This window comes from Acinonyx jubatus, chromosome F2 (assembly GCF_027475565.1).
Source record: "Acinonyx jubatus isolate Ajub_Pintada_27869175 chromosome F2, VMU_Ajub_asm_v1.0, whole genome shotgun sequence".
NCBI lineage: Eukaryota > Metazoa > Chordata > Mammalia > Carnivora > Felidae > Acinonyx > Acinonyx jubatus.
Genome location: NC_069394.1, coordinates 70,590,333 through 70,614,333, shown reverse-complemented (window position 1 = coordinate 70,614,333; position 24,001 = coordinate 70,590,333). Strand labels below are relative to the sequence as shown.

At 37.8% G+C, this 24,001-nt stretch overlaps 1 protein-coding gene across 2 annotated transcripts in view; it reads left to right on the top strand.

The window, feature by feature from the left end:
• Positions 1 to 24,001, top strand: part of RAB2A (RAB2A, member RAS oncogene family) — an 85,660-nt gene that overhangs the window by 43,604 nt on the left and 18,055 nt on the right. For both annotated transcript variants that reach the window (XM_027042923.2, XM_027042924.2), the window contains exons 4-6: positions 9,178 to 9,260; positions 9,649 to 9,741; positions 18,191 to 18,302. In XM_027042923.2, coding sequence (XP_026898724.1) covers positions 9,178 to 9,260; positions 9,649 to 9,741; positions 18,191 to 18,302 — 288 coding nt within the window. The remainder of the gene's footprint in view (positions 1 to 9,177; positions 9,261 to 9,648; positions 9,742 to 18,190; positions 18,303 to 24,001) is intronic.

The following is a 24,001-nucleotide window of genomic DNA, read 5'->3' as shown; positions in this document are numbered from 1 at the left end:
TTCTCTAAACTAGTAAATGAAATTTAAAAGATGGGGGAATTTTATCATTATATTCCCCTGTCCATTTTTTCTCTTGTCGCTCAGTCTTAGTTTCTTAGCTGTCACCTATAATAGTTATTGAAGAAAGGAACCTGGAGGATTCTCGGTCTCACAGATTGGAGAATATCTCACAAGAAGACCCAGCCAGTTGCTGCAGGCTGTTGTGACACCTAGGTTTCCTGATACTTCCTACATATCACATAGTAAATCCCTGAGATGGAAACCCCTAAATCTCTATCTTGCTCTGTTCCAGAGTTCTATATTGAACTCCAGGTTCTTGTGGTTTCTTATCTCTTCTTTTTAAGTGAAGATTTATGCTTTTACTGTTTCTTAGCATTCCCCTCCCCCACCCCGAGCCTGTAGTGTCTCATAGCTTTTTTGATTTATATTCTCTCGGGTGACATGATTTCAGAACTGCTTGGAAAAGAGAAAAATGAAATATGCAAAGTCCCTTCCTTCCTAGAGATTTAAAATTAATGCTCTCCAGCCGAAAGGAAGTATTCTCTCCTGTGTTAAAAGAGTTTATTCTTCTTTTTCAGAAGTGGGTGGTTTTATGTAAGCTAGCTTGCTTTCTTAGCTAATAAACTCGTGCAGGACACATCCTGCCGTGTAGGGTTGTGTGAACCAAACCACTTGCTCTTCTGTAATAGGTATGCCTTTCATACCTTGCACTTTGCATGAATACTTGCTGTGCTTGAAGTACGTTCCCCCCGTTTTCCATTTAAGACCAGCTCAGATGTCAATTCTGGAGCCTCTGTGACACCCATGAGATAGCTGATTCTCCCCATAATTTATGTATATTTCTGTTACAGCTCTGCTCCTGTTGTTATCATAGTTGTTTGTTCACCAGCCTCATAATAATCATGAGGGAAAGGACCCTCTGTATCCTACTCAACTTTGTATCTTGCATTCATAGTGTACTGGCTGATGTTTGGTAAATTTTATTGAATGAGTAAGTAAAGAATCTCATTCTAAACAGTCTGTAGGATCATTGGATGCATTCAAGAGACGTTATTGCTAACGTACATAGTTCATAGGGAAGGTTAATTTCATAGTGAAAATTATGTGACGTTATAGACACAAAGCACCTTGTTGTGGTTTATTCTCATTTATCCGGTTGTCCTTCTGTCCTTGAGGTGTTCTCTTAAATAATTCCCTGCCCTCCAGTTTTTGAACCTTGAACAAGTCATTCATTCCCCAGTTGTTTCTGTTGTAGGTTAACTAGTCCTGTCTTTCCCCCCCTTGCTTATGAGTTGATTATTTTACATTTCAGTGATCTGTCAGAAGAAATCTGTTGTGTTATGTATTGAGCTCCAGGTTCTTGTGGTTATTTAATAATTGCTGTCATAATTGCTTATTTTGGACAGCATGAAAGAGAATTAGAAAAACAACAACACCTTGTTCATACTTCCTCTAGAAAGGCAGAGTGATAGTCTTCTTTCCTCTATCTAAAACGGAGAGACTGGTACCATTGAAGACATCATGACTCCCAGGAAAGAATTCCAGGCCTCCCGCATGGCAGGTGCTAGGCACCAGTAGCCTGTCTCAGATTTTAAAGAGTGTTCAGAAAACTTACTACTTTTGTTATGTATATATTTAAATCCAAGTTAGTTAACATACAGTGTAATAATGATTTCAGGAACAGAATTTAATGATTCATCACTTATGTAACACCCAATGCTCATCCCTACAAGTGCCCTCCTTAATGCCCGTCGCCTATTTACCCCATCCCCCCACCCAACACCCTGCCAGCAACCCTCAGTTTGTTCTCTGTATTTAAGAGTATTTATGGTTTGTCTCCTGCTCTATTTTTGTATTATTTTTGCTTCCCTTCCCTTATGTTCATGTTTTGTTTCTTAAATTCCACATAGGAGTGAAGTCATATGATGCTTGTCTTTCTCTGACTTTTTCGCTTAGCATAATACTATACTCCAGTTCCATCCACATTTTTGCAAATGGCAAGATTTCATTCTTTTTGATTAGTGAGTAATATTCCATTGTATGCATGTGTGTGTATGTGTGTGTGTGCATACACACACACACACACACACACCACATCTCCTTTACCCATTCATCGATGGACATTTGGGCTCTTCCCATGCTTTGGCTATTGTCGATAGTGCTGCTATAAACATTGGGGTGCACGTGCCCCTTCGAAACAGCATTTTTGTATCCTTTGGATAAATACCTAGTAGTACAATTGCTCGGTCATAAGGTAGTTCTTGTTAACTTACTACTATTGAAAGTTGCTTCTTGAATCTCTGCCTTAGAGGTTTTCATCTTACTTTCGTACCTAACTTCCAAAACTGTTTTAATAGATGCTCTGTTACACACATTATGGTTCTTTCCACGCTTAGTTTTATATCTGAATGGAACATGGTTTCCGTATCGTTAATGTTTTGCAGCGTGCTTATACATTTGGATAGGAAACTACATTTTTAGTAGCAAGGATCGTGTCTATTCCTGGCTCAGAACATTTACAAAACCATCCTAGAGCCTTCAGGGAAAAATATGCCAAATGTTATTATTTGTTTCATCAGCCTTAAAGAAGTGATTTTTTTTTTCCCCAGTGACTCAGTATCTTAGGATGTTTGTCATCCACTGTATATCCATTTCCATTCACACAAAATAGGGAGTTTTCTCCCAGAATTTCCACATCCACCGTCTTTGCTTTTTTTTTTTTTTTTTTGCCTTTTTGAAAATAGTAAGTATAGTTGCCAGCAGATAGTCCCCGGAGGGCTTGCTGGTAGCAGTGGTAACAGTGTAACAGTCCCTCCCTTAAAGCACTTTCCTTGGGCCCTGTGCAAATTTTTTTTTTCTTTTATCAGAAGTCGACTGTGTGATGTTCTTAGTCTCTGTCAGGGTAAATCAAAGAAGAAAACAAATTGTAGCCAGTTCTTATTCCGTGACTGATGGAAGGAGGACGGAAGAAGTCCACTCTCGCTCTCACACCCTCATCCAGCTTTTACCCACTTTGTTTTGTGTTCTTACTCTTCTTTATGTTTTTTGTCACATCTTTCTTTCTTTCTTTTCTTCCTTCCTTCCTTCCTTCCTTCCTTCCTTCCTTCCTTCCTCCTTTCCTTTCCTTTTCTTTTCTTTTCTTTTCTTTTCTTTTTTGTAGTTTAAGATTTTATTGCATTTCTTTTTCCCTTAGCATACATGTACCCCTGGAGGCATCAAATGAAAGTACTATTTTAACCTAACCTGGAACAGTTCTCATCTGAATCGATTGTGCCACCAACTTGATACAGTTAGGTTCATTTGTTTGTTTGTTTTCAAGTTTTAGGGATTTCTCATTTCTTATTTTTTTGAATTACGAAACGTCAGATGTTTCTGCAGTTCGTGAGTTCCAGCCCCGTGTCGGGCTCTGTGCTGACAGCTCGGAGCCTGGAGTCTGCTTCGGATTCTGCGTCTCCCTCTCTCTCTGCCCCTTCCCCGCTCATGCTCTGTCTCTCTCTGTCTCTCAAAAATGAATAAACATTTAAAAAAAAAAAGTACTTTCACTTAAAAAAATTCCATGGTTCAATCAAGATCTCCCTTGCATTTGATTATCGTGACTCTTTTAATCTAAAACAGTCCCCACCCCAGCCCCATTGACCTTCTGAAGTTGTTTTGTTGCCTCTAACTTGCATTTCACCCAGTATGTCTTTGGGGTAGGTTCCTATAAGTGGGATTGTTTAGGCACAAAATAAATGCATAGGCGGTCTTGCTGGAGATTAACCCATGATTCTTCCACTTTGCGCGTCCACTGATACAGCAAGTGCTGTTTTCCCACAGCCTTGTCAACAGTGAGCCGCCAGAATATTGGGTGTTCTTTTTTGCAGTCTGATAGGTGGAAAATGTATCAAAGTAGAGTTTTTTTTTTAATTAAATGTATTTATCTTAAATTCAAGTTAATTAACCTGCAGTGTAGTATTGGTTCAGGAGTAAAATTTAATGATTCATCACTTCCATATAACACCCAGTGCTCATCCCAACAAGTGCCCTCAATGCCCATCACCCATTTAACCCATCTCCCTCCCCACCTCCCCTCCAGCAACCCTCAGTTTGTTCTTTGTATTTAAGAGTCTCTTATGGTTTGCCTCCTTCTCTGTTTTTATCTTATTTTTCCTTCCCTTCTCATATGGTCATCTGTTTTGTTTCTTAAATTCCACATGTGAATGCAATTATATGGTATCTGTTTTTCTCTGACTTACTTCACTTAGCATAATACACTCTAGTTCTGTCCATGTTGGATGGAATCTAAATCTTGCAGATGGCAAGATTTCATTCTTTTTGATCACTAAGTAGTATCCCATTGTATATGTATACCACATCTTCTTGATTCATTTACCTTTTCCGGTATATCCAAAAAAATTTAATTCTCTCCCCCCAAATTTGTAGCGTAAATGTTTTAAGTCTAGGTTTCTTCTCAGCGTCCCTCAAAATACTTTAAGTTTACAGATATTTTATACATCAAACAATACATTGGAACTAGTATTATTGGTAAATGTGCGAAGTCATGTGCCTGCATGCTAAAAAGTACCTTTTTAGCACCTCACAGGCCTTTTTTGGTCCTTTGTAAAATGTGTCCATTTATAACTCAACTTCTTACCAAAAACAATGGGTGTTTTTTATAGCTCAGTGCGGCGGTAAGGATGGCTGACCAGGCAGAGGGCCTAGAACCAAGCACTGGGACACAGTCCTGCCTCTGCCCCTCCTCTCTGCTCCCATCCCACCCGCCCCGGGAGTGGGGAGGCTTTTGCCCCCTTCAGCAGTTGTCATCAGCCTTCTCTTGAACAACTACAGGGGCAGGAAAATACCTTAGACATTCATTCTACTCTCCTATTTACCTCCCATCTGCGGTCTCCAGTTTCTCTTAAGTGGTGGTGTTAAAAGAGTCTGAAATCCTCTCTTTTTTTAAGTAAATATTCTTAATTTTTTGAAAGAATTTAACGTAGATATTCACAACCATGTTTCTCTTCTCAAGATGATCTACTTTGGTTTGTGTAGGAAACTCCCTTAAAAAGCTTTAAATCGTGCAGGTTGACTTTTTCTGTGTCCTTGCTGTGGTGACTGAGGCAGCCTAAAAATCACTTTGATTTTTACTGATATTATTGTCATCCAAAACAGAAGTCTGGTCATGCATGTAGATTTCAAAGTCTTTTTCCTTAATGAGAGCAGTTCCTTGATCACAGGTCTACATTTTTAGGTTGAGTCTGTTAGTCAGGTACCTGAGATTTCATTCTTGGGCCTGGACAACTTAACTTGGCTACTTAGAAATCCTTTTTTTCTTCTTTTTTGGTGCTTGGCTGGCTTCTATATAGCTGGATTGTTAGAAAATGACTAACGGGGAACAGAGGCATTACTATAATACTGATTGTCACAAATCTTATTTTTCTAACTTTATCAGCCCTTTGGGATCAATCAAGGTAACATAATTTGAGAGCCTGCCATATATACTTCAGTGTTCTGAGTTAGGCTATCCCTCAAGGAGAACTAAGGAGGAAACAAGACCAGCATTTGAACAGTGTGTACCTTTTATATAATCAATAATACCAGAACCAAATGATCACATGGACGTGCTCTTGGGTGTGTGAGGAGAACTAGATAACTACGGGCTGTGGTAGACTAGCTTCCTAGCTTTGTGAGAGAATCAGGGGGCTTGAACTGGTCCTCAGAGGAAATGGAAATTGGGGAGGTGGAGGAAAGCAGTTCTTCAGGCAGAGTTACACAGGCACAAAGGCAGGAATGTTCAGAAGATAGGCAGAGTATCAGTAGGAAAAAAAGTTGGCTGTATGAACAAGACTTTTATCGAATAAGAAGATACAATTCTAGAGAAACAGATCAGATTCCCAAGAGATCAAGACTTAAATTCAGGGTGGTTAGGAATTTTTGAGCGATAGCTTGATGTGTGTAAAGTTGTATGTTCTAGAGGTAACAAGAGAGGAGGAGGAGTTAAGTTCCCGGCCTGGTTACCACAAAAATTGTTAGCGACAGACAGGCACATGGAGAAGCCAATTTGGGGGATATTTATCTGCCAACCGAAGTCAGTTTTAAAGGTATGGGCTATGGGCACCTGACTGGTTCAGTTGGTAGAACATGCAACTCTTGATCTTGGGGTCATGCGTTTGTGCCCCACACTGCGGGGAGACTGCACTTAAAATTAACACATGAATCAATGAATGGGCTAAAGAATCAAGTTTATTTGATTTAGCAATCCTCACATGGAAAACAAAGGTCTGTAAAGATTCTTTTTCACAGACGCCCTATGACTGTTTCGTACTAAGCATCACTGAAAATGAGCACCTCCCATTATCTGGCAAGGCTGGCTTGCTCGGTTCTTTTTTGCATATCTGGGCATCTTGCTGATTTTTTACAGAACTCAAACAGCTATATTGGGAGCTGATAAACTTATGGCTGCTCTAACCAGGTTTTTTTGGTGCTGTTCACTTAGCCAGTCATCCAATTTCCAGTTTCATTAAATGCTTTTTGTTTTTTTAAAACCTTCAGCTACTATTAGGAGTCCCTCTACAAATAATGCTAAATGCTGTTCAGTTTCAAGCTTCTAAAATTTCTTGAGGCCAACACCTTATATTGTAGAGGATCAAAATAACATCTATATTTCCTAAGTTGACATTCATTTTTGTGTGAAACATTATAGGTTGATCATCATTTGGTCAGGTTATATTAATTATTTATTTTTATTTTTTTAATGTTTATTTACTGAGAGAGAGAGAGAGAGAGAACACGTGAGCAGGGGAGGGGCAGAGAGAGAGGGAGTGAGAAAATCCCAAGCAGGCTCCACGCTGTCGGTGCAGGACCCGATATGGGGCTCAAACCCACGAACCATGACATCATGACCCGAGCCGAAATCAAGAGTCAGATGCTTACCCAGCTGAGCCACCCAGGTGCCCCTCTTAATGTATTTTTTAAAAGCTAGATTACTTTGCCTTAATATGTTCAAGGTAATTAACCATTGGGCTAGCTTTATGCAGGTAGTTGTTAAATGTTAAAACATTTTGTGAATAGTTAAGGACGCCATAGTAAAAAAAAAAAAAAAAAAAAACTTTATTGGGCAAGATTTATTTCAAGGCCATCAATGCCATTAACACACTAGACCAGTGTGTAGGATGTCTTTCTTACCAGTCAGGTCTCAAGAATTCAGAACTATTCTGAATCCTGATCTTTGCTTATTATAAAGTAATCTAGATTCTAAGATGTATAGTTATGTTCATAGTCCTCACTGGGGATGTTTGGCTTTTTATTTGCTCGAGTTTCTGTTTAATTTGTAACGGTAGGCAAAACCAGATTGAATGGATTCAGTATAAAATGATGCATCGTGTACAAAATTCCATACTGGAACATTTGTTTTTGGTAAAACAATACGGGAAGAATGGAAACGGTGTATAGATTTGTTTTTCTTCTTTTTAAAAATCTGTTTTCCCTTTTACTAAAAATCTTTTTTTTTTTTTTGTATTATTTACCAAGACTCCTGTGTTGGTATATATAATTCATAGTGAATGACTCTCTTAAAAATGTAGTCCTTAGTTTTCCCACACTAATAAGCAGTTGAAAAAAATTCCCACAATGCTTACATTTTGAACTTGGATTTGAAAGGACTTCTTTGGAAAGATACATCTCAATAAATAACATAAAAACAATTTTAATGAATTTCATGCTTCCAGCTAGTATCACCTAATGTTTTAACCTCAAACTATATGAACTGAGTTGGCTATTTGTACAGTTCTTTTATGTTCTCCGTATTCAGTTTAGCATAAGACATTATTCTAAAAGTGCCAGAATTGTTTGCAAGTTACCAAGAGAAGGTCTCATTTTTAGTTTTCACATAGGGGAAGTTATTTTTACTGAATGTTCGCATGTTAGGATTTACCAGTGTCCTCTTCTTTAGGTGGAATGGAGTAATGACCATTTTGTGTACTTGATTAAGACGTTAGGATTCATTCTTTCATTTGAGAGGCTTTCTCCGCATGCCTGTGTGCCAGACCCGGTTCTAGACGCTGGGTGCACCGTCTCCGGGGGAGCACCGGAGGGGACGAGTATAGTGGGAGGGCCAAGAAGACAAGGAATGACGGTGTTGAGTGTTAGAACAAGGCAGAACTTGAGCTGTGTGAATTCTGAGGGTTGGAAGGATTGAGTAGTTAGATTGGAAGGTAAGAACTCAGAATACAAACATGAATATTTTTCAGGTTAGTAGATTTTGAATATAAAACATTGTGAAAACTGGCTTTTGTGTTTACTTACTTTACATACGTATCTTTTCTTAAAGGTAGAAAAGTGATTAAAAATGTGAGTATTTTTGATAAGACCTGTCTCACTTTTAAACCCTGAGGCAATCCGTATATCCCTCACCAGCCTTAGTGCCACCCGGAAAAGAGAGAAATTAGCTAATTTTGCATAATCTCTGAAGTCTGTTTTCACAAGTGGATAAAAGAAGACTTTTACATCCTGTTGCTTTTTGACAAGCATTATATATCAAATACAGAGGAAATTGATTAAGTGTGGAGAAAAAAATTATATAAATTAAATTCAGAACGATTTTCTGTTTTTCATAATAAAATGATTGCTCAAAGAATTCCATCTGATGACTGTTGAAAGCTCACTGCAGTTTATGATATAACTGATAAAATCTGCATCCTTGGCCTTCCAACAACCTTTACACCAGCAGATGGTGGGCGTAAAGATGTCATTCATCATTTATTTACAATGGACTTTATTTATTCTAGTGTCAACAGCTGCCCCAGGGAGTGGGTTATTGAATTCAAATGTGAGGCTCTGGGTTATTTGCTTCCTTTCAAATTTGTCTTCAGAGCTTAGTTGCTAGGAGTCCATTCTGTGTTCTAATAATGATTCATGTATTGTGAAGCCATTCAGTAAATTGGGTTGTCAGGGATTGCCAAAAAAGGTTTAGAGGTCTTGTTGGGGGCGGCTGGGGGGGGGGGGGGGTGGGGCATGTGCGTCTGGTTGACTTGAGCAGTCGTGGTAGTATTTTGTGACTTTTTCCTAAGACTGGTGAAGTTAGATTTTCTTTCCCTTTGCACGCTCATTCCCTACCTGCCCATATTCTATATATGAATGAAAAGAAAACGTAGAGGACAGTTTATTAAAGAAAACTCTCAACCTTTTCTTTCCTCACAGGCAGGGCAGGAATCCTTTCGTTCCATCACACGGTCATATTACAGAGGTGCGGCAGGCGCTTTGCTAGTGTATGATATTACAAGGTGAGAACGTGGGATGTGTCCATCCATTTGGTCAGTGCAGAGACTTCCTCTAAGTAAATACACTTGCCGGTTATCAGAGTATGGCTTTGCCTTTGACCTTAAAACTGAGGTGTCTTGAATTTAAATTTACTACAGAAATCTGCAACTAAATTATTTTCTTATGTAAATAAACACCTAAGTTAATCAATTTGGTAATATTACTTACACATTGGAGTTTTCTAAAGTGGGGTTACATTTCGTTTCCAGGTAACCATACTTGAGATTTGTTTCTCATTACGTAAGTGGATATGGCTAAAAGTAGTAACCTTTAATGGAATGTGTGCTGTTCATTGCACACTACTAGGGGGAACACTTTGAAAATAGCGGTCAAATTTTCTCTTATTTTTAGGAGAGATACATTCAACCACTTAACAACCTGGTTAGAAGATGCCCGCCAGCATTCCAATTCCAACATGGTCATTATGCTTATTGGAAATAAAAGGTAAAAAGATTATCTAAAGCTTTTTTGCATTAACGATGTAGACTGTGGATAGCAGTTTGTGTGATAACTGTTAGAGTGCTTATCTTCTACGTTTGTCCAAATGTAAGTTATTGGTGTCTTAAATTGCAAAATTTTGAAAATCCTAAGGTGATTCTTCCAGTTTTAAAATACAGATGATACGATTTGTGGGACATCATCATCATTGTCATCATTATTATTGTTATTATTATTATTAGAAATAGTTTTGGTTGGAAGGCAAACTTTAAAGAATAATCTGAAGGAAGTACATCTGATTCATAATTGAAATAAAACACTGTAGATCACTGTTAAATGTTATCCAAATTATTTTAAATACTTCACAGTAGAAGTAACAATGTGTGCAGAGTTAAGAAAAAATATTTTTCTTTTTTTTATGACTTAATGTGCATTAAAAGTTCATATAATACATATATTATTCAGGTGTATTTTCATGAAAGCCCTGAAACACTTCTAATACTCTTTAGTAGATATCACATTAGTACTTTTAAACTTACCTCTAAGGCTTTATATTCATGTTATCCTAATGTTGTTTTTTTAATCTCATTTCATTTTATATCTCTAGGGAGCATTATTTGCAGCGAACGTCTTTGTGTTCTACATTTAAAATAATAGTACACGGGAAAACTTTTTTGGCCATAGTTTCTCTAAACTTACAGAGTGTGGGAAAGGCTTCACTAATTTTAGTAGAAAATTACAGTGGCAATAAATAAAACTCGTATTCTAAATTTTCAGACTTCTATCTTATCAGTGTTTTTCCTTGTGTCTGAAACCTGGTGGGTGGCAACTTACTGATGACTTAAATTTGGTTGTTGCCTCTGAGGACCTTATAGTCCCGGTATGCAGAGGAAAAGCATAATATGTACAAAGGTGTTCTCACTACAAAATGGAATGATAATTAAGATTATGGAGGTGTTGGCTAACACCTTGGTGGTAATCATACTGTGTCATATAAATGTATTAAACTAGCACATTGTACAGGTTAAACTTACACAGTATTATGTATCAATTATATCTCAATAAAAAATAATCCCTAAACAATTCTTAAGAAAGTATTTTCGTCACATCTACTTGATCCCCCCAACTCTAAGCTAGTTACCATGGTCTTCCTACATTTCCAATATTAGATGATTACTTTCTTATATGTAGAGTCCTTTAATCAAAACAAACAAAAAAAGCAAAACCTAAATAAATGGGGAGATACACTGTACTTATTGATTGGAAAACTCATTTTTAAGATGGCAGGTCTTCCCAAATTGATCTAAAGATTCATTGTGTTCCCAGTCAAAATTCTTCATCTTTATTTATCTTTGAGAGAGAGATGGCATGTGAGCAGGGGAAGAGCAGAGAGAGAGGAAGATACAGAATCCGAAGCAGGCTCCAGGCTCTGAGATGTCAGTGCAGAGCCTGACGTGGGGCTCAAACTCACAAACTGTGAGATCATGACCTGAGCTGAAGTCGGACGCTTACCCGACCCAGCCACCCAGGTGCTCCCCACGCCCCACAACCAAAATTCTTTAGGCTTTTTAAGAAGGTGGAAACTAGCAAGCTGATTTTAAAATGTGTATGAAAATGCAAAGATCATAGAATAGCCAGAGTTGGGGGATTCACTGGTTGCACTGTACTGATTTCAAGATTTATTATAAAAGTACTACAATCAGTTTAGTCTGGTATTGACATAGACCAGTGGAAGAGAGTGAGAAATCCAGAAGTAGATTCATACATACATGGTCAATTAATTTTTTGCAAAAGTGCCAAGACAGTTCAGTGGGGGAAAGCATCAAATGGTGCTGAAATAATTGGATAGCCGCGGGGGGGTGGGGGGGACCTTGACGCTTACCTCACACCATATACAAAAATTAACTGGAGGTGGGGGGGCAACTGGGTGGCTGAGTCTGACTTTTGATTTTGACTCAGGTCATGATCTCACAGTTGGTGGGATCAAGCCCCATGCTGGGCTCTGCACTGTTAGTGCAGATCCTGCTTGGGATTCTCTCTCCCTCTCTGTGCCCCTCCCCTCCTGGTGCTCACGCATGTGCATTCTCTCTTGCGCGCAAAATAAGTAAGCATTTTTTTAAAAATCTGGGAGACCAGATGCCTGGGTGGCTCAGTCGGTTAAGCGTCCAACTTCGGCTCAGGTCACAATCTCAGTTTGTGAGTTTGAGCCCCACATCGGGCCCTGTGCTGACAGTTCACAGCCTTGGCCTGCTTCAGATTCTGTGTCTCCCTCTCTCTGCCCCTCCCCTGCTCTCACTCTGTCTCTCACTCTTTCTCAAAAATAAATAAACATTAAAGAAAACCTCAGTCATTTCACGCTCATTACAATGGCTAAAATTAACAAGATTAACGTAGCAAGTATTGGCAAGGATGTAGAGGAACTGAAACTCTCATATTGCAGATGGGAATGTAAAATGATACAGCCAGTTGCAAAACAGTTTGGTAGTTTCTCTAGAAATTAAACATGCATACGATAAAACACCTAGGCATTCCGTTCCTAGGTATTTATTCAATGTAAACACGTTTTCGTAGGGCCACACAAAGAATTACACACAAATACTCTAAGCAGGTTGGTTTATAATAGCTCATAAGTGGAAACAACCCACATTTCCAATAATAAGTGAATGGATAAATTGTGTTATAGTCCTACAATGGAATACCACTCAACAATAAAGAAGAAAGAGCCATTGATATATGCAGCAAAGTGGATGAATTTCAAAATAATTATGCTGAGGGGTGCCTGGGGGGCTCAGTCAGTTAAGCATCCAACTTGGGCTCAGGTCATGATCTCGCGGTTCCTGAGTCCAAGCCCTGTGTTGGTCTCTGTGCTGACAGCTCAGAGCCTGGAGGCTGCTTCAAATTCTGTCTCTCCCTCTTTCTCTGTGTCCCTCCCCTGCTCACACTGTTTCTCTCTCTCTCTCTCAAAAATAAATCAACATTAAAAAATAATAATAATTATGCTGAGTGAAAAAACCCAGACAAAAATGAAGATGTGTAATTATATAAATTATAGTAGTGAAGACATATATAAAATACTAGAAAATGCAGAAAGCAGATCATAAGTTGCCTAGGGTAAAGTGGAAGGAAAGGATGGATTATAGTGGGGTGTGAGGAAAAGGAGGAGACGTGAATGGCTTCACGGTAAACATGTCAACCTGTCAAACTCACCATTTTATACTAAATGTGCGGTTTCTTCTGTGTCAGTTATACTACAATAAAGTTGTAGAAACAAACCAGTAAGATAGCAAATAGCATTGTATTGTATAGATTTCATTTTAGAAAAAGTTATTTTAATAGAAATCAAGGTTTGCTGTCAAGAGAAAATATTAAGTGATATTTCAATTATAAAAGGCCAATTGTTACTTCTTTGTGACTAGAAGTGTCTATCATCTTGGCCTTTGCCCAAGGCCTTTCGTGGTTATTCTTCATTTAAATTACCTCACTAAACCTTTTAAGATTAAGGCTTTTGTAGGGAAACTTTAGTCTTTGTAGTATGGAAGTATTCTTACTACCATTCAGTGGTGAGGTATGAAATAATAAGAGAAGAATTTTGGAGAATAAAGAGAATTTTCATACTTATAATCTCACCAGTGTTTTCCTTGTGTCTCAAACATGGTGGGTGGCCACTTACTGATGGCTTAAATTTTGTTCCTGCCCATGAGGAGCTTATAGTCTAAGTGAAAAGGAAAAGCATAGTGTATACAAGAGGTGTTTCTAATGAGTAGAGATGGGTGGCCCTTATAATTTAAGCATAGTAGCTGTGGAAAGACATTTTAAGGAAGAAACTAGGAGAAAGGAACGAAGAATGTATGACATGCAAAGAGTGAATAGGAATGAACAGAGATAAATGAGGTAATTATTATTAGATGAGGTGAATTGGGGTAGACATGGGAACAGGGAGTAGGCAATTTTTGAATTAGATGAATTAAGCAGTAGGGAGCCAGTGAAGGGATTTGAGAAGGGCAGTGGCCTAGTCAGAGTGACAGATGACACAGATTTTTCTTACTATGGCATTTTAAACTGGTTACACAAGAAATAGGAAGCAGAGCCTACAAAGATGAAAAATTCTTGGTAGTCAAGGGTTATAATACAAGCCCTAAACAAAAAGGGGGTATAGGTTATGAATGCCTTAGGAAGGAAGGATAGTTAAGTAATGGAAACCATTTAAGTGGGATTATTGGGAATGAAAGTCAAAGACAACGATATGATTTTTATGCCTGGAAAACTGACGAAACAAGTAAAGAAGGGTGTGATAAAAGAAAGTTGTGCTGCCTTTTATGTTTCCTTTTTTTTTTTTTTTTTTAAGTAGGCTTCATGCCCAACGTGGGGCTCGAAAGCATGACCCTGAGATCAAGAGTCAGATGCTCTACTGACTCATACAGCCAGGTGCCCCAAAAGATCGTGCATCCTAAATTGCCACTTATTTATTTTTTTATTTTTAACAATCTCTCAAACGTACATGTCTTTAATCCTCTTTGCTAAGATAACATTTGCAAATGCAGACATAATCAGAGATAGCGGGAGTGGAAAACCGTAATTTTATCCCAAAATAAGGTATTATTTAAATATGGCTTATGCTTAAAATGGGATAAAGGTACTTGAGGGGAAAGGTATTTTCTTGAAGATTTCGTGTAATTCAAAGCTAATATTCCCTTAAGAATGATAGAAGAGGAGGCTGATTTCCAGGAACATGTTTCCACATCACTGTTGCTAGTGTTTTCCCCCCATTTTTTATTCCTACTAGAATGTAAGCTCCATGAGGCCAGGGGTTTTTAGATTTTTGTCTGTTTTGCTGAGTGGTCTGTTCCCAAATGTAGGAAAGGGCTTGGCACACAGGAAGCCCTCAGATTATAGTTGGATAGTTGCCTGTGCTATAATATTTGTAAACTTAGTTTGCCTTCCTTTTTTGTTCTCATCTTACCACTAACATCTCATAGCATGGCATCTAAATGAACAGTAGTATGACATACCCTTGTGGTTCCCTTTGTAATATTCTATATCAAACTTTCTAACATTTCAGATTTTCAGGAGTATTTTTTTGAGACTTGCACCACCGAATGCTTAGATGACATTTTATGAATTGTAAACTACTTTAAACGTGTAACAACTGTGATAGTTACAGAATCACTCAGAAGGTTCAATTACATAAACAGTGGTGACTGATGATGTCCTGAGTAACAACTTTGTAAACATAATTGACAGCTTATTCTGGTCAGCCAGCTTGAAAGGTATCCAGTTCCTGGTGAACTTTGTAAAGGTGAAACAGTGATATTACTTTAACATTAGATAGAGGAAACATCTTTGTTTCATCTCTAGTTTGTGTAATGTAAATCTGCATAAAATACTAACGTTCTTTACTGTGCACTCAGTAAAAATAGTGCTGTGAAAGACTGCAAAATTATATGGGAAAGTGATCCACAATATACAGGAAATGAAGAAAAAGGCAAAATACAACAGTGGGTATGAGCATGTTCCAATGGGAAGAAATAGACAGTAATAAAGGAGTAATCTAGAATTATGTTCACCAAGATGTTCATTACCTGTGGAAAGTGAAATTATGGGTAATTTTTTTCTTTCTATTTTTCCATATTTGACAAAAAGTTCTCCAGTCAGTTTTTATCAGGAATAGTAATCCTTATATAATAGTAGTCTGGATGGAATCACTCTACCAGCTCTTCCTAGAATGTGAACTTGGATGCTTTATTTCACCTCTTTGTTCCTCTGTTTCCTCATCTGTCAAGTGAATTAAATGAGATAATCCATGTAAAACACTTCACACAGTACCAAGTTCATTCCGTGTCACTCTCCTCATCCATTAGTAAAAATGGTTTAGTGAATTGTGATGGATATTATTAATTCGTCACTAAAAATTGTGTTTATGGAAAAGAGGTCGTGACACAGGCAGCAGGGACAGGTGAAGGAAAGTAGGGCGCGAAGTTGCAGCTGGAGCATGGTTATGCATATGTGTGACAAAGGTCACTGTGGAGTAGAAAACCAGGACTAAGAAGAAAGAAATTAGAAGTAAGTCGATTTGGGGATGACTGCCCTACTTTCTAGAGTAACCTTCCGCCTCTCCCTGGCTCTCCTCACTCTGCTTACTCTGCTCTTCTGCATTGACCACTCGGTCACACTATATTCTTTATTCAGTAGTCTAGTCCGTCCTCTACCCAGAATGCGCCCTTTTTTGTCTGACTTGTTCACTAGTGCATCCCAAGCGCGCTTAGTAAAATTCCTGGCTTATAAAAGACGTTCAGTAAATATTTGTCAAATGAAATGATTTCCTTTTCTTGGATGTTTCTGTATTTCTTTTTTTTTAATTTTTTTTTCAACGTTTATTTATTTTTGGGACAGAGAGAGACAGAGCATGAACGGGGGAGGGGCAGAGAGAGAGGGAGACACAGAATCGGAAACAGGCTCCAGGCTCTGAGCCATCAGCCCAGAGCCCGACGCCGGGCTCGAACTCACGGACTGCGAGATCGTGACCTGGCTGAAGTCGGACGCTTAACCGACTGTGCCACCCAGGCGCCCCGGATGTTTCTGTATTTCTAATTTAATAATGATGATACTAGGCGTTTATGAAACTAATGCTGAACTAAAGGAAAATTAACATAGATGTGCGATACTGGTCATGTTCTTCGGAGTGCCAGATCTAAAGGGGTGTGAATTTATCACGTGTTGATGAGGATTGTGATACGATGGGAACTTTCAAACACTGCTGCTGAGAGTATAAATTACACAACTGTTTTGGGAAGCAACTTTATACTAAGTATATATTCAAGTACAATGGCTTTTGAGCTTTTTGATTTGATTTAAAATAAATGCATTTTATATCATGCCCTAGTATGTGTGTACTTACGTAAAAACAAATTCCATGAGACAGTGGGTGATGCACTCTGATATTTTCTTTTATTCCTTACTATTTCACTGAGTCATGGCCCAGTTTGAAAAACACTGCCTTTGAAAAGTTCTGGCACATGTACACCAACATGTGTGAAAATTTTTTATCGCAGCATTGTTTATAATAATGAAAAATTAGAAATTACTTTGTCAAATGGAAAATTAAAAAACAAATTGTGTTGGGGTGCCTGGGTGGCTCAATTGGTTCGGCGTCCGACTTCGGCTCAGGTCACGATCTCACCGTTTGTGAGTTCGAGCCCCATGTCGGGCTCTGTGCTGACAGCTCAGAGCCTGGAGCCTGCTTCGTATTCTGTGTCTGCCTCTCTGCCCCTCCCGCTCCTCTCTCTCTCTCTCTCTCTCTCTTTCTCACACACACACACAAATATTTAAAAAATAAATAATGTTGCATGCATTCAGTGGACTATGATACAGCAGTAAAACATTAAGAAACTAGATCTACATATATTGTGTTGATAATGGAAAAACATCATGTTGACCAAAATTAACAAGTTGTAGAATGATAGTTATACCTGAATTTTTTTTAATGTGCAAAAAACCCTCTTTATTGTATGGCTGTAAACATAAGTATACATATAAGAGACCCGCATGAGAGTGAAAGCACCAAATACAGACAAGTGGTTACCTTAGATGTAAGAGGGAAAAGAATGAGATCAGGAACAGACAGGCACACAGGAGGTGAACCAGCTGTAACTCGAGTTTATTTCTCATCAGGAAAGAAATTTAATACAAATGTCAAACTAATATGTCAGGGCTAGGTGGAAGTCTGAGGAGTCTGTTCTTCGTCCTTTCCTGTGTGCTTAAAATCTTTTGCAGTAAGATAACATTTTATACTAAAGCTTAGAACTTCTTATAGTAAAACACACTCGAAAGACTGCTACTCTCCCCCCACCTTACCAGAACGGTTCCTGTAGGATAAAAATGAATCCCATGCTTTCCCCCAAAACTCCTGGCCTAGACTTTCGTTTCTTTCTCTATATCTCTGTTAATGATTTTACTAGGAGTTAAACCAAGTGAGATTAATAATCTAGTTAATGTTTCCTTAGTGCTTTGGATTTTATTGAGCAGTTTCCTAGAGCTTCTGAAAACTATGCGATTTGTTTTTTAATCACATTCATAGAAACTCAGTCTGACTGAAAGATGAGAGTAGTGTAATTCAAATTTTTATTTTGAATAAAACTGTTGCCTTCTTTGGGAACCCACTATACTCAAAAGCAGAGTGTTGGGTAGACGCTCTAAGTAGGTTTCCCTTACTTTTAACGTTGTAGAAGTCTGACTCAGAATCTTTCTCCTGTTGGATTGTTTGTTCTTTGAAACTGAGCACTGTGCTATAACTGTTTTGACCTTCATAAGACCTAGAATAGTGCAGTTGTGCTATTTAATGTGGTAAAAATTAATTGAAAAAATAGCACAACTTTGAATCCCATGGTGCACTTTCCACCGATGCCTCTGTTTATACTGTGTTGGTTAATAATGTGGCCTTTTATTTCCTTATATTTAGTGATTTAGAATCTAGAAGAGAAGTGAAAAAAGAAGAAGGTGAAGCTTTTGCACGAGAACATGGACTTATCTTCATGGAAACTTCTGCTAAAACTGCTTCCAATGTAGAAGAGGTAAATAAATGGCCCATTTAAATGTTCATCATCTTTTTTACTTAATTGGAATGTATTGTGTGCTTTCATATTCACTTTTTGATGTCTCTTCTAAACCTTTTTAGTCTTTATTATCATAGAGTAGGAAGATTCTTTCTGTTTGAAATGCCTTGTCTTACAGCATTCGTCTTAAATCAGACTCCTAAATTATATTCTGAACCTTCTCTCTAAGCCAAAATGCTTTAACACATCTTTGTATATATTTATCCTGAGAGGGAAAAAATAACACTAATGAAATTGAGAAAGGTATCAAGACACTAAACATTCGTAGCTATTTGTATCTACTTTTTCTTAAATAGGGAAAGTATTCTTACTATGTAGCATACAAAGCATGGGAATTCTGCCATCTTTAGTAAAATTTAAAGTGTCTCCGTGATTTTCATTGATCAGCCTGAACTGCTACAAGTTTTCTGAACACATCATGTTCTTTTATGCTTTTTGTATTTGGGTATGGTATTTATATACCATAGATGAGTAGGCAGTTAATTCTCTCTAAGGTAAAAGTATTGCCACATTCTGTTTTATAACAGGCAGGAAAGAGGCTGGGGCACCTGGCAAGCTCAGTCAGTGGAGCATGTGAATCTTGATCTTGGGGTTGTGAGGTTGAGCCCCACGTTTGGTGTAGAGATTGCTTAAAAACAATATCTTAAAAAAAAAAAAAAAAAAGCAGGGAAGAGGCTAAGAAAATAAGTAATTTCCCTAGAGTAATGCCACCTTCTGGGTAAGAATCTTAGCAGCAGCTGCAAAAAGGGACTCTAGAAACTAAATGATTTAAAAATCTCCTTTTTCTAAGGATAACAGAGATGAGGTCCTAGACAGTAGCTAACACAATGCCTTTCATGTAGTAAACAGTGAGTAAATATTTATTAAGAATGTACTTGGAGCTCTTTGAATTAACTTTTGAACCCAGAAATAGACTACAATTATTCAACAGCATTGATATTTTTGCTGGAAAATTATTTCTTAGGTAAGATTTTATCTCTACTTGAAGAAGTGCTCTATGACTGTCCTCAATGCATTTCCTACATTTCCTACAACCACCAATTAATGCTTTACCAGTTGCCAGTAATTACAGTTTGATAACGTACAAAAGTAATACTGCATTTTGCACAGCAAATCCAGAAACTTGTTCTGCCTCTTTGTTCAACTTAGAATAGACATGTAAAGGCACCTGTTTCAGAGAGGTACTCCTTTACTAGAGGTGTTATATTTGAAACCATAAGGGCCGATGTGTTGTGGAGATTTCAAGACCTCTGAAACATATCCTTATTGATTGTTATTGATTTTCTTATTTATTTTGAGAGCTCTAAAGCCAAAACTGTCTACATTTAGTTAAACAAACAAACTAACATACTATGAGGCATCTGGCTGGCTCAGTGAGAAGAGCATACAGCTCTTGATCTCGGGGTTGTGAGTTTGAGTCCCACATGGGGTGTAGAGATACTTAAGTTAATAAAACTACTCTGAAGTCGGATGACAGAGCATCTACTACTATAAAGTACTCCCAGATTTCTGGCTTTGTTTCTGATGATTTTGTTCATTTTACTTATTCGTAACCAGAAACCATAGGTATTTTATTTGTAAGCAGCAAATTACTATTGACATTCAGCTGACCACTTAAATAAATTCCATTAATGTTTTGGCAGCACTTATTACAAAAATCCCGTATATGTGGTTAATAATAATTACATACATTTTGTCTTGGGGCTCTGGCCCCTGGGTGGCTCAGTCGGTTAGGCGTCCCAGCTTCGGCTCAGGTCATGATCTCACAGTCTGTGGGTTAGAGCCTTGCATCAGGCTCTGTGCTGACAGCTCAGAGCTTGGAACCTGTTTCAGATTCTGTGTCTCCCTCTCTGTCTCTGCCCCTCCCCCACTTGTGCTCTGTCTCTCTCTCAAAAAAAAACAACATTAAAAACAATAATAAATCAATCAATCAATCAATCAATCTGGGCAGGAATTTCCCATACTCATGAGAGAACTTTAATTATGTAAATTAATCTGTTTCAGATTCTGTGTCTCCCTCTGTCTCTGCCCCTCCCCCACTTGTGCTCTGTCTCTCAAAAAAGAAACATTAAAAACATAAATCAATCAATCAATCAATCAATCTGGGCAGGAATTTCCCATACTCATGAGAGAACTTTAATTATGTAAATTAATTTGTCTCTGAGAAGCCAAGGATATTAAGAAATAATCTTTTTAAATCCCATTTTAAAAGATCATAGACAAGCATTACATAATATAATCATCCATGCGATTTTTCCTAATAGCTAAAAATATTTCATGATAAAGTATTTTGAGAAGGTGGAGGACCATTCTGTGATCCACAAAGAGCAAAATCAAACCTGAATCTCTACATGACTTAGGAACTTATTGACCATGAAAGCAATAACCAAAGGGCTTCTGCATCTAGAACAAATAGAAATGGACTTCCTCACCTCTTCCACCTGCCAACTAAAGCTAAAACTCTGAACATTATATGTAAAACAATAAGAAGACCTGAAGGTGGAGAAAACACCATCTAGAGACCTTGGGATCTGAGGAAAGTGACACAGCAGTGATTTCCCTTGGTTTTCTTCAGATCAGGCGCTAGAAAAACTGGCAATCCAGAAAGACCAGCAGGTGCAGGGGGAAAAAGAGAAGCCTACCTTCTAGTCAAAGGTCCAGGAAAGCCTGTTAGCAAGAAAATAACCATTCTACTACAGCCAGACATGACAGAAAATGATGGTGCTGCTTCTACCATCAGCTTGCTGTAATAAGGTTCTCCCACACTCACCATTGTCCTGTGGGATTGGGGTCAGAGGAAGCCAGCAAAAGTATAGGTTTAAAAAATTTTTTTTTTCAATGTTTATTTTTGAGACAGAGAGTGACAGAGCATGAGCAGGTAGAGAAAGAGAGATACAGAATCCAGAGCAGGTTCCAGGTTCCAGGCTCTGAGCTGTCAGCACAGAGCCCGACACAGGGCTCAGACTCACTAACTGTGACATTGTGACCTGAGCCGAAGTCAGACGCGCAACCAACTGAGCCACCCACGCACCCCAAAAGTATAGGTTTAAATAAGATCCAGAGTCTCATAATGTAGAACCCCAAATGTCCATATTTCATTAGAAAATAACTCTTCATATCCAGAACCAGGAAGATCTCAAACTGAATGAGGGAAAAAAAATCAATTGATATTAATAGTAAGATGACAGAGACGTTGGAACCATCTGACAAAGATTTTTTAGGCAGCCATCATAAAAATGCCTTAACAAACGGGAGCATGCCTGAAACAAGTGAAAAATAGTCTCGTCAATAGAAATAGAAGTAAGGGGTACCTGGGGGGCTCAGTCAGTTAAGCATCTGACTCTTGATTTCGGCTCAGGTCTTGATCTCACAGTTGTGAGCTTGAGCCCTGCATACGGCTCTGCACTGACAGCACAAAGCCTACTTGGAATTCTCTGTCTCCCTCTCTCTCTGTGCCTCCCTTTCCTTCTCTCTCTCTCTCTCTCCCTGTCAAATAATAATAATATAATAATAATAATAATAATAATAATAATAATAATAAACATTAAAAAAAAGAAATATAGGTAAAAAGAAGGACCAGATAGAAATTTTAGAACTGAAAAATATAATAATTGACAAAGGTTCAGTGGATGAGATCAACAGCAGAATGAAGGGGACAAAGGAAAGAAATAGTGAATTGGATGGTAGACTAATAGAAACCACTCAGTCTAAAGTACAGAGAGAAAATGGACTGGAAAACAAAAATGAGCAGTGATTCAGGGACCTGTGGAGCCATAACCCAAATTCTAACATTGTGTTACCAGATTCCTAGAAGGAGAGAAGAAAGATGGTCCTGAAAAAGTACTCAAAGAAATAACAACTGAAAACTTTTCAAATGTGGCAGAAGATACAAACCTACAGATTCAAGAGGCCGAGCCAACTCCAAACAGGATAAACCCAAACAAATTCACACCAAGCCAAACTTCTTCCATAGTCAAATCTCTGAAAGCTAAAGACAAAAATTATGAGAGCAGTGAGAAACACCTTACCAATTCAATGCCGGCAGATTTCTCATTAGAAACCATGGAAGTCAGAAATACACAGCAATTTCAAGAGCTGAAAGAGAACAGGGTTCAGGATTCTAGAACTAGCAACAATACCTTTGAAGAATGAAGAAAAATGAAAACATCAGATGAAAGAAAACTAAGAATTTACTAATACAAGATCTGCTACAAAAACAGTGGCTAATGGAAGTTATCTAACAAATGAAATGATACAAGAAGGAATCTTTGAAGGAATACCAGTAACCAAAAGTATGGTTAATGGTATATATATAGGAAATATCATAAACCATGGCAGAGAAAGGGGACATCAGGGGAGGTAAGGTTCCTATGACACTCAAATGACACTAGTAGACTGTGATAAGTTATATGTGTAGATACATAAAGTGTAGATCTATATGTGTAGATATGTAAAGTCTATATAAAGTTTATACATATAAGTGCAATTCCTGGAGTAACTACTAAAAAATTTCCAAAGAGATACACTAAAAAATAGATAAATCAGTATGGAATTTTTAAAAAGGTTCAATTAACCCTCAGGCAGAAAAAAGAAAACGAAAAACAGCAACAAAAAAATCAAAATGACAGACTTAAGCCCTCACATAGCAATAATTATATGAAATGTACATGATCTAAATACACAAATCAAAAGAAATTGGCAAAGAGGATTAAAGAACAACGATCTGGATGTCTACAAGAAACTCACTTCAAATACAATGATTCAGGCAAGTTGAAAATAAAATGATTGGAAAAGATAGATCATACAAGCATTAATCAGAGGAAGGCACGTGTGGCTCTCTTTAGACTTAACAAAGAAAATTGCCAGAGACAGAGTAGGACGTTATATAATAATAAAAGAAGAGTCTGCCAGGAAGACCTAGCGATCCTAAATGTGTATGTACCAAAGAATACAGCTGCAAGATAATGTGAAGCAAAAACCAATAAAGCAACTGGAAATAAACTAGACAGTGGAATTAAACTAGAAATCGATAACAGCCTCCAATTATGATTATGAATTTGCCTATTTCTCCTTTCAATTCTGTTAGCTCTGGTTATCAATAAGTGATAACTGGAAAGAAAATCTCCATAAATTTGGAAACTGAACAACACACACTTCTGAATAATCTGGGCCAAGGGGATGTCTTAAAGGAAATTTAAAAATACATTGAACTTTGAATGAAAATGAACTACAACATACTGTACTTTCTCAAATAGGAATTGAAGACTTCTCAGCTTACTAAAAAGCATCTACAAAAACCCACAGCTAACATTAGGCTGAATGTTTTACTCCGTAGATCAGGAACAAGGCAAGGATGTCTGTGCTCATCATTATTCAAGATATTGGTGGAAATCATAGCTAGTGCAATAAAGCAGGAAAGGGAAATAAGGCAGAGAAGAAGAAGTAAAACTTTTTATTTGTGGCTGACAGGATTGTCTCTAGGAAATTCCAAGGAATTTACATACACACACAAAAGCTAGTTAGTAAGTGAGTTCAGCAAAATTACAAGATACGAGACAAATATATAAAAACATACTGTATTTCTGGGGCACCTGGCTGGCTCAGTCAGTAGAACATGTGACTCTTGACCTCAGGGTCATAAGTTTGAGCCCCATGTT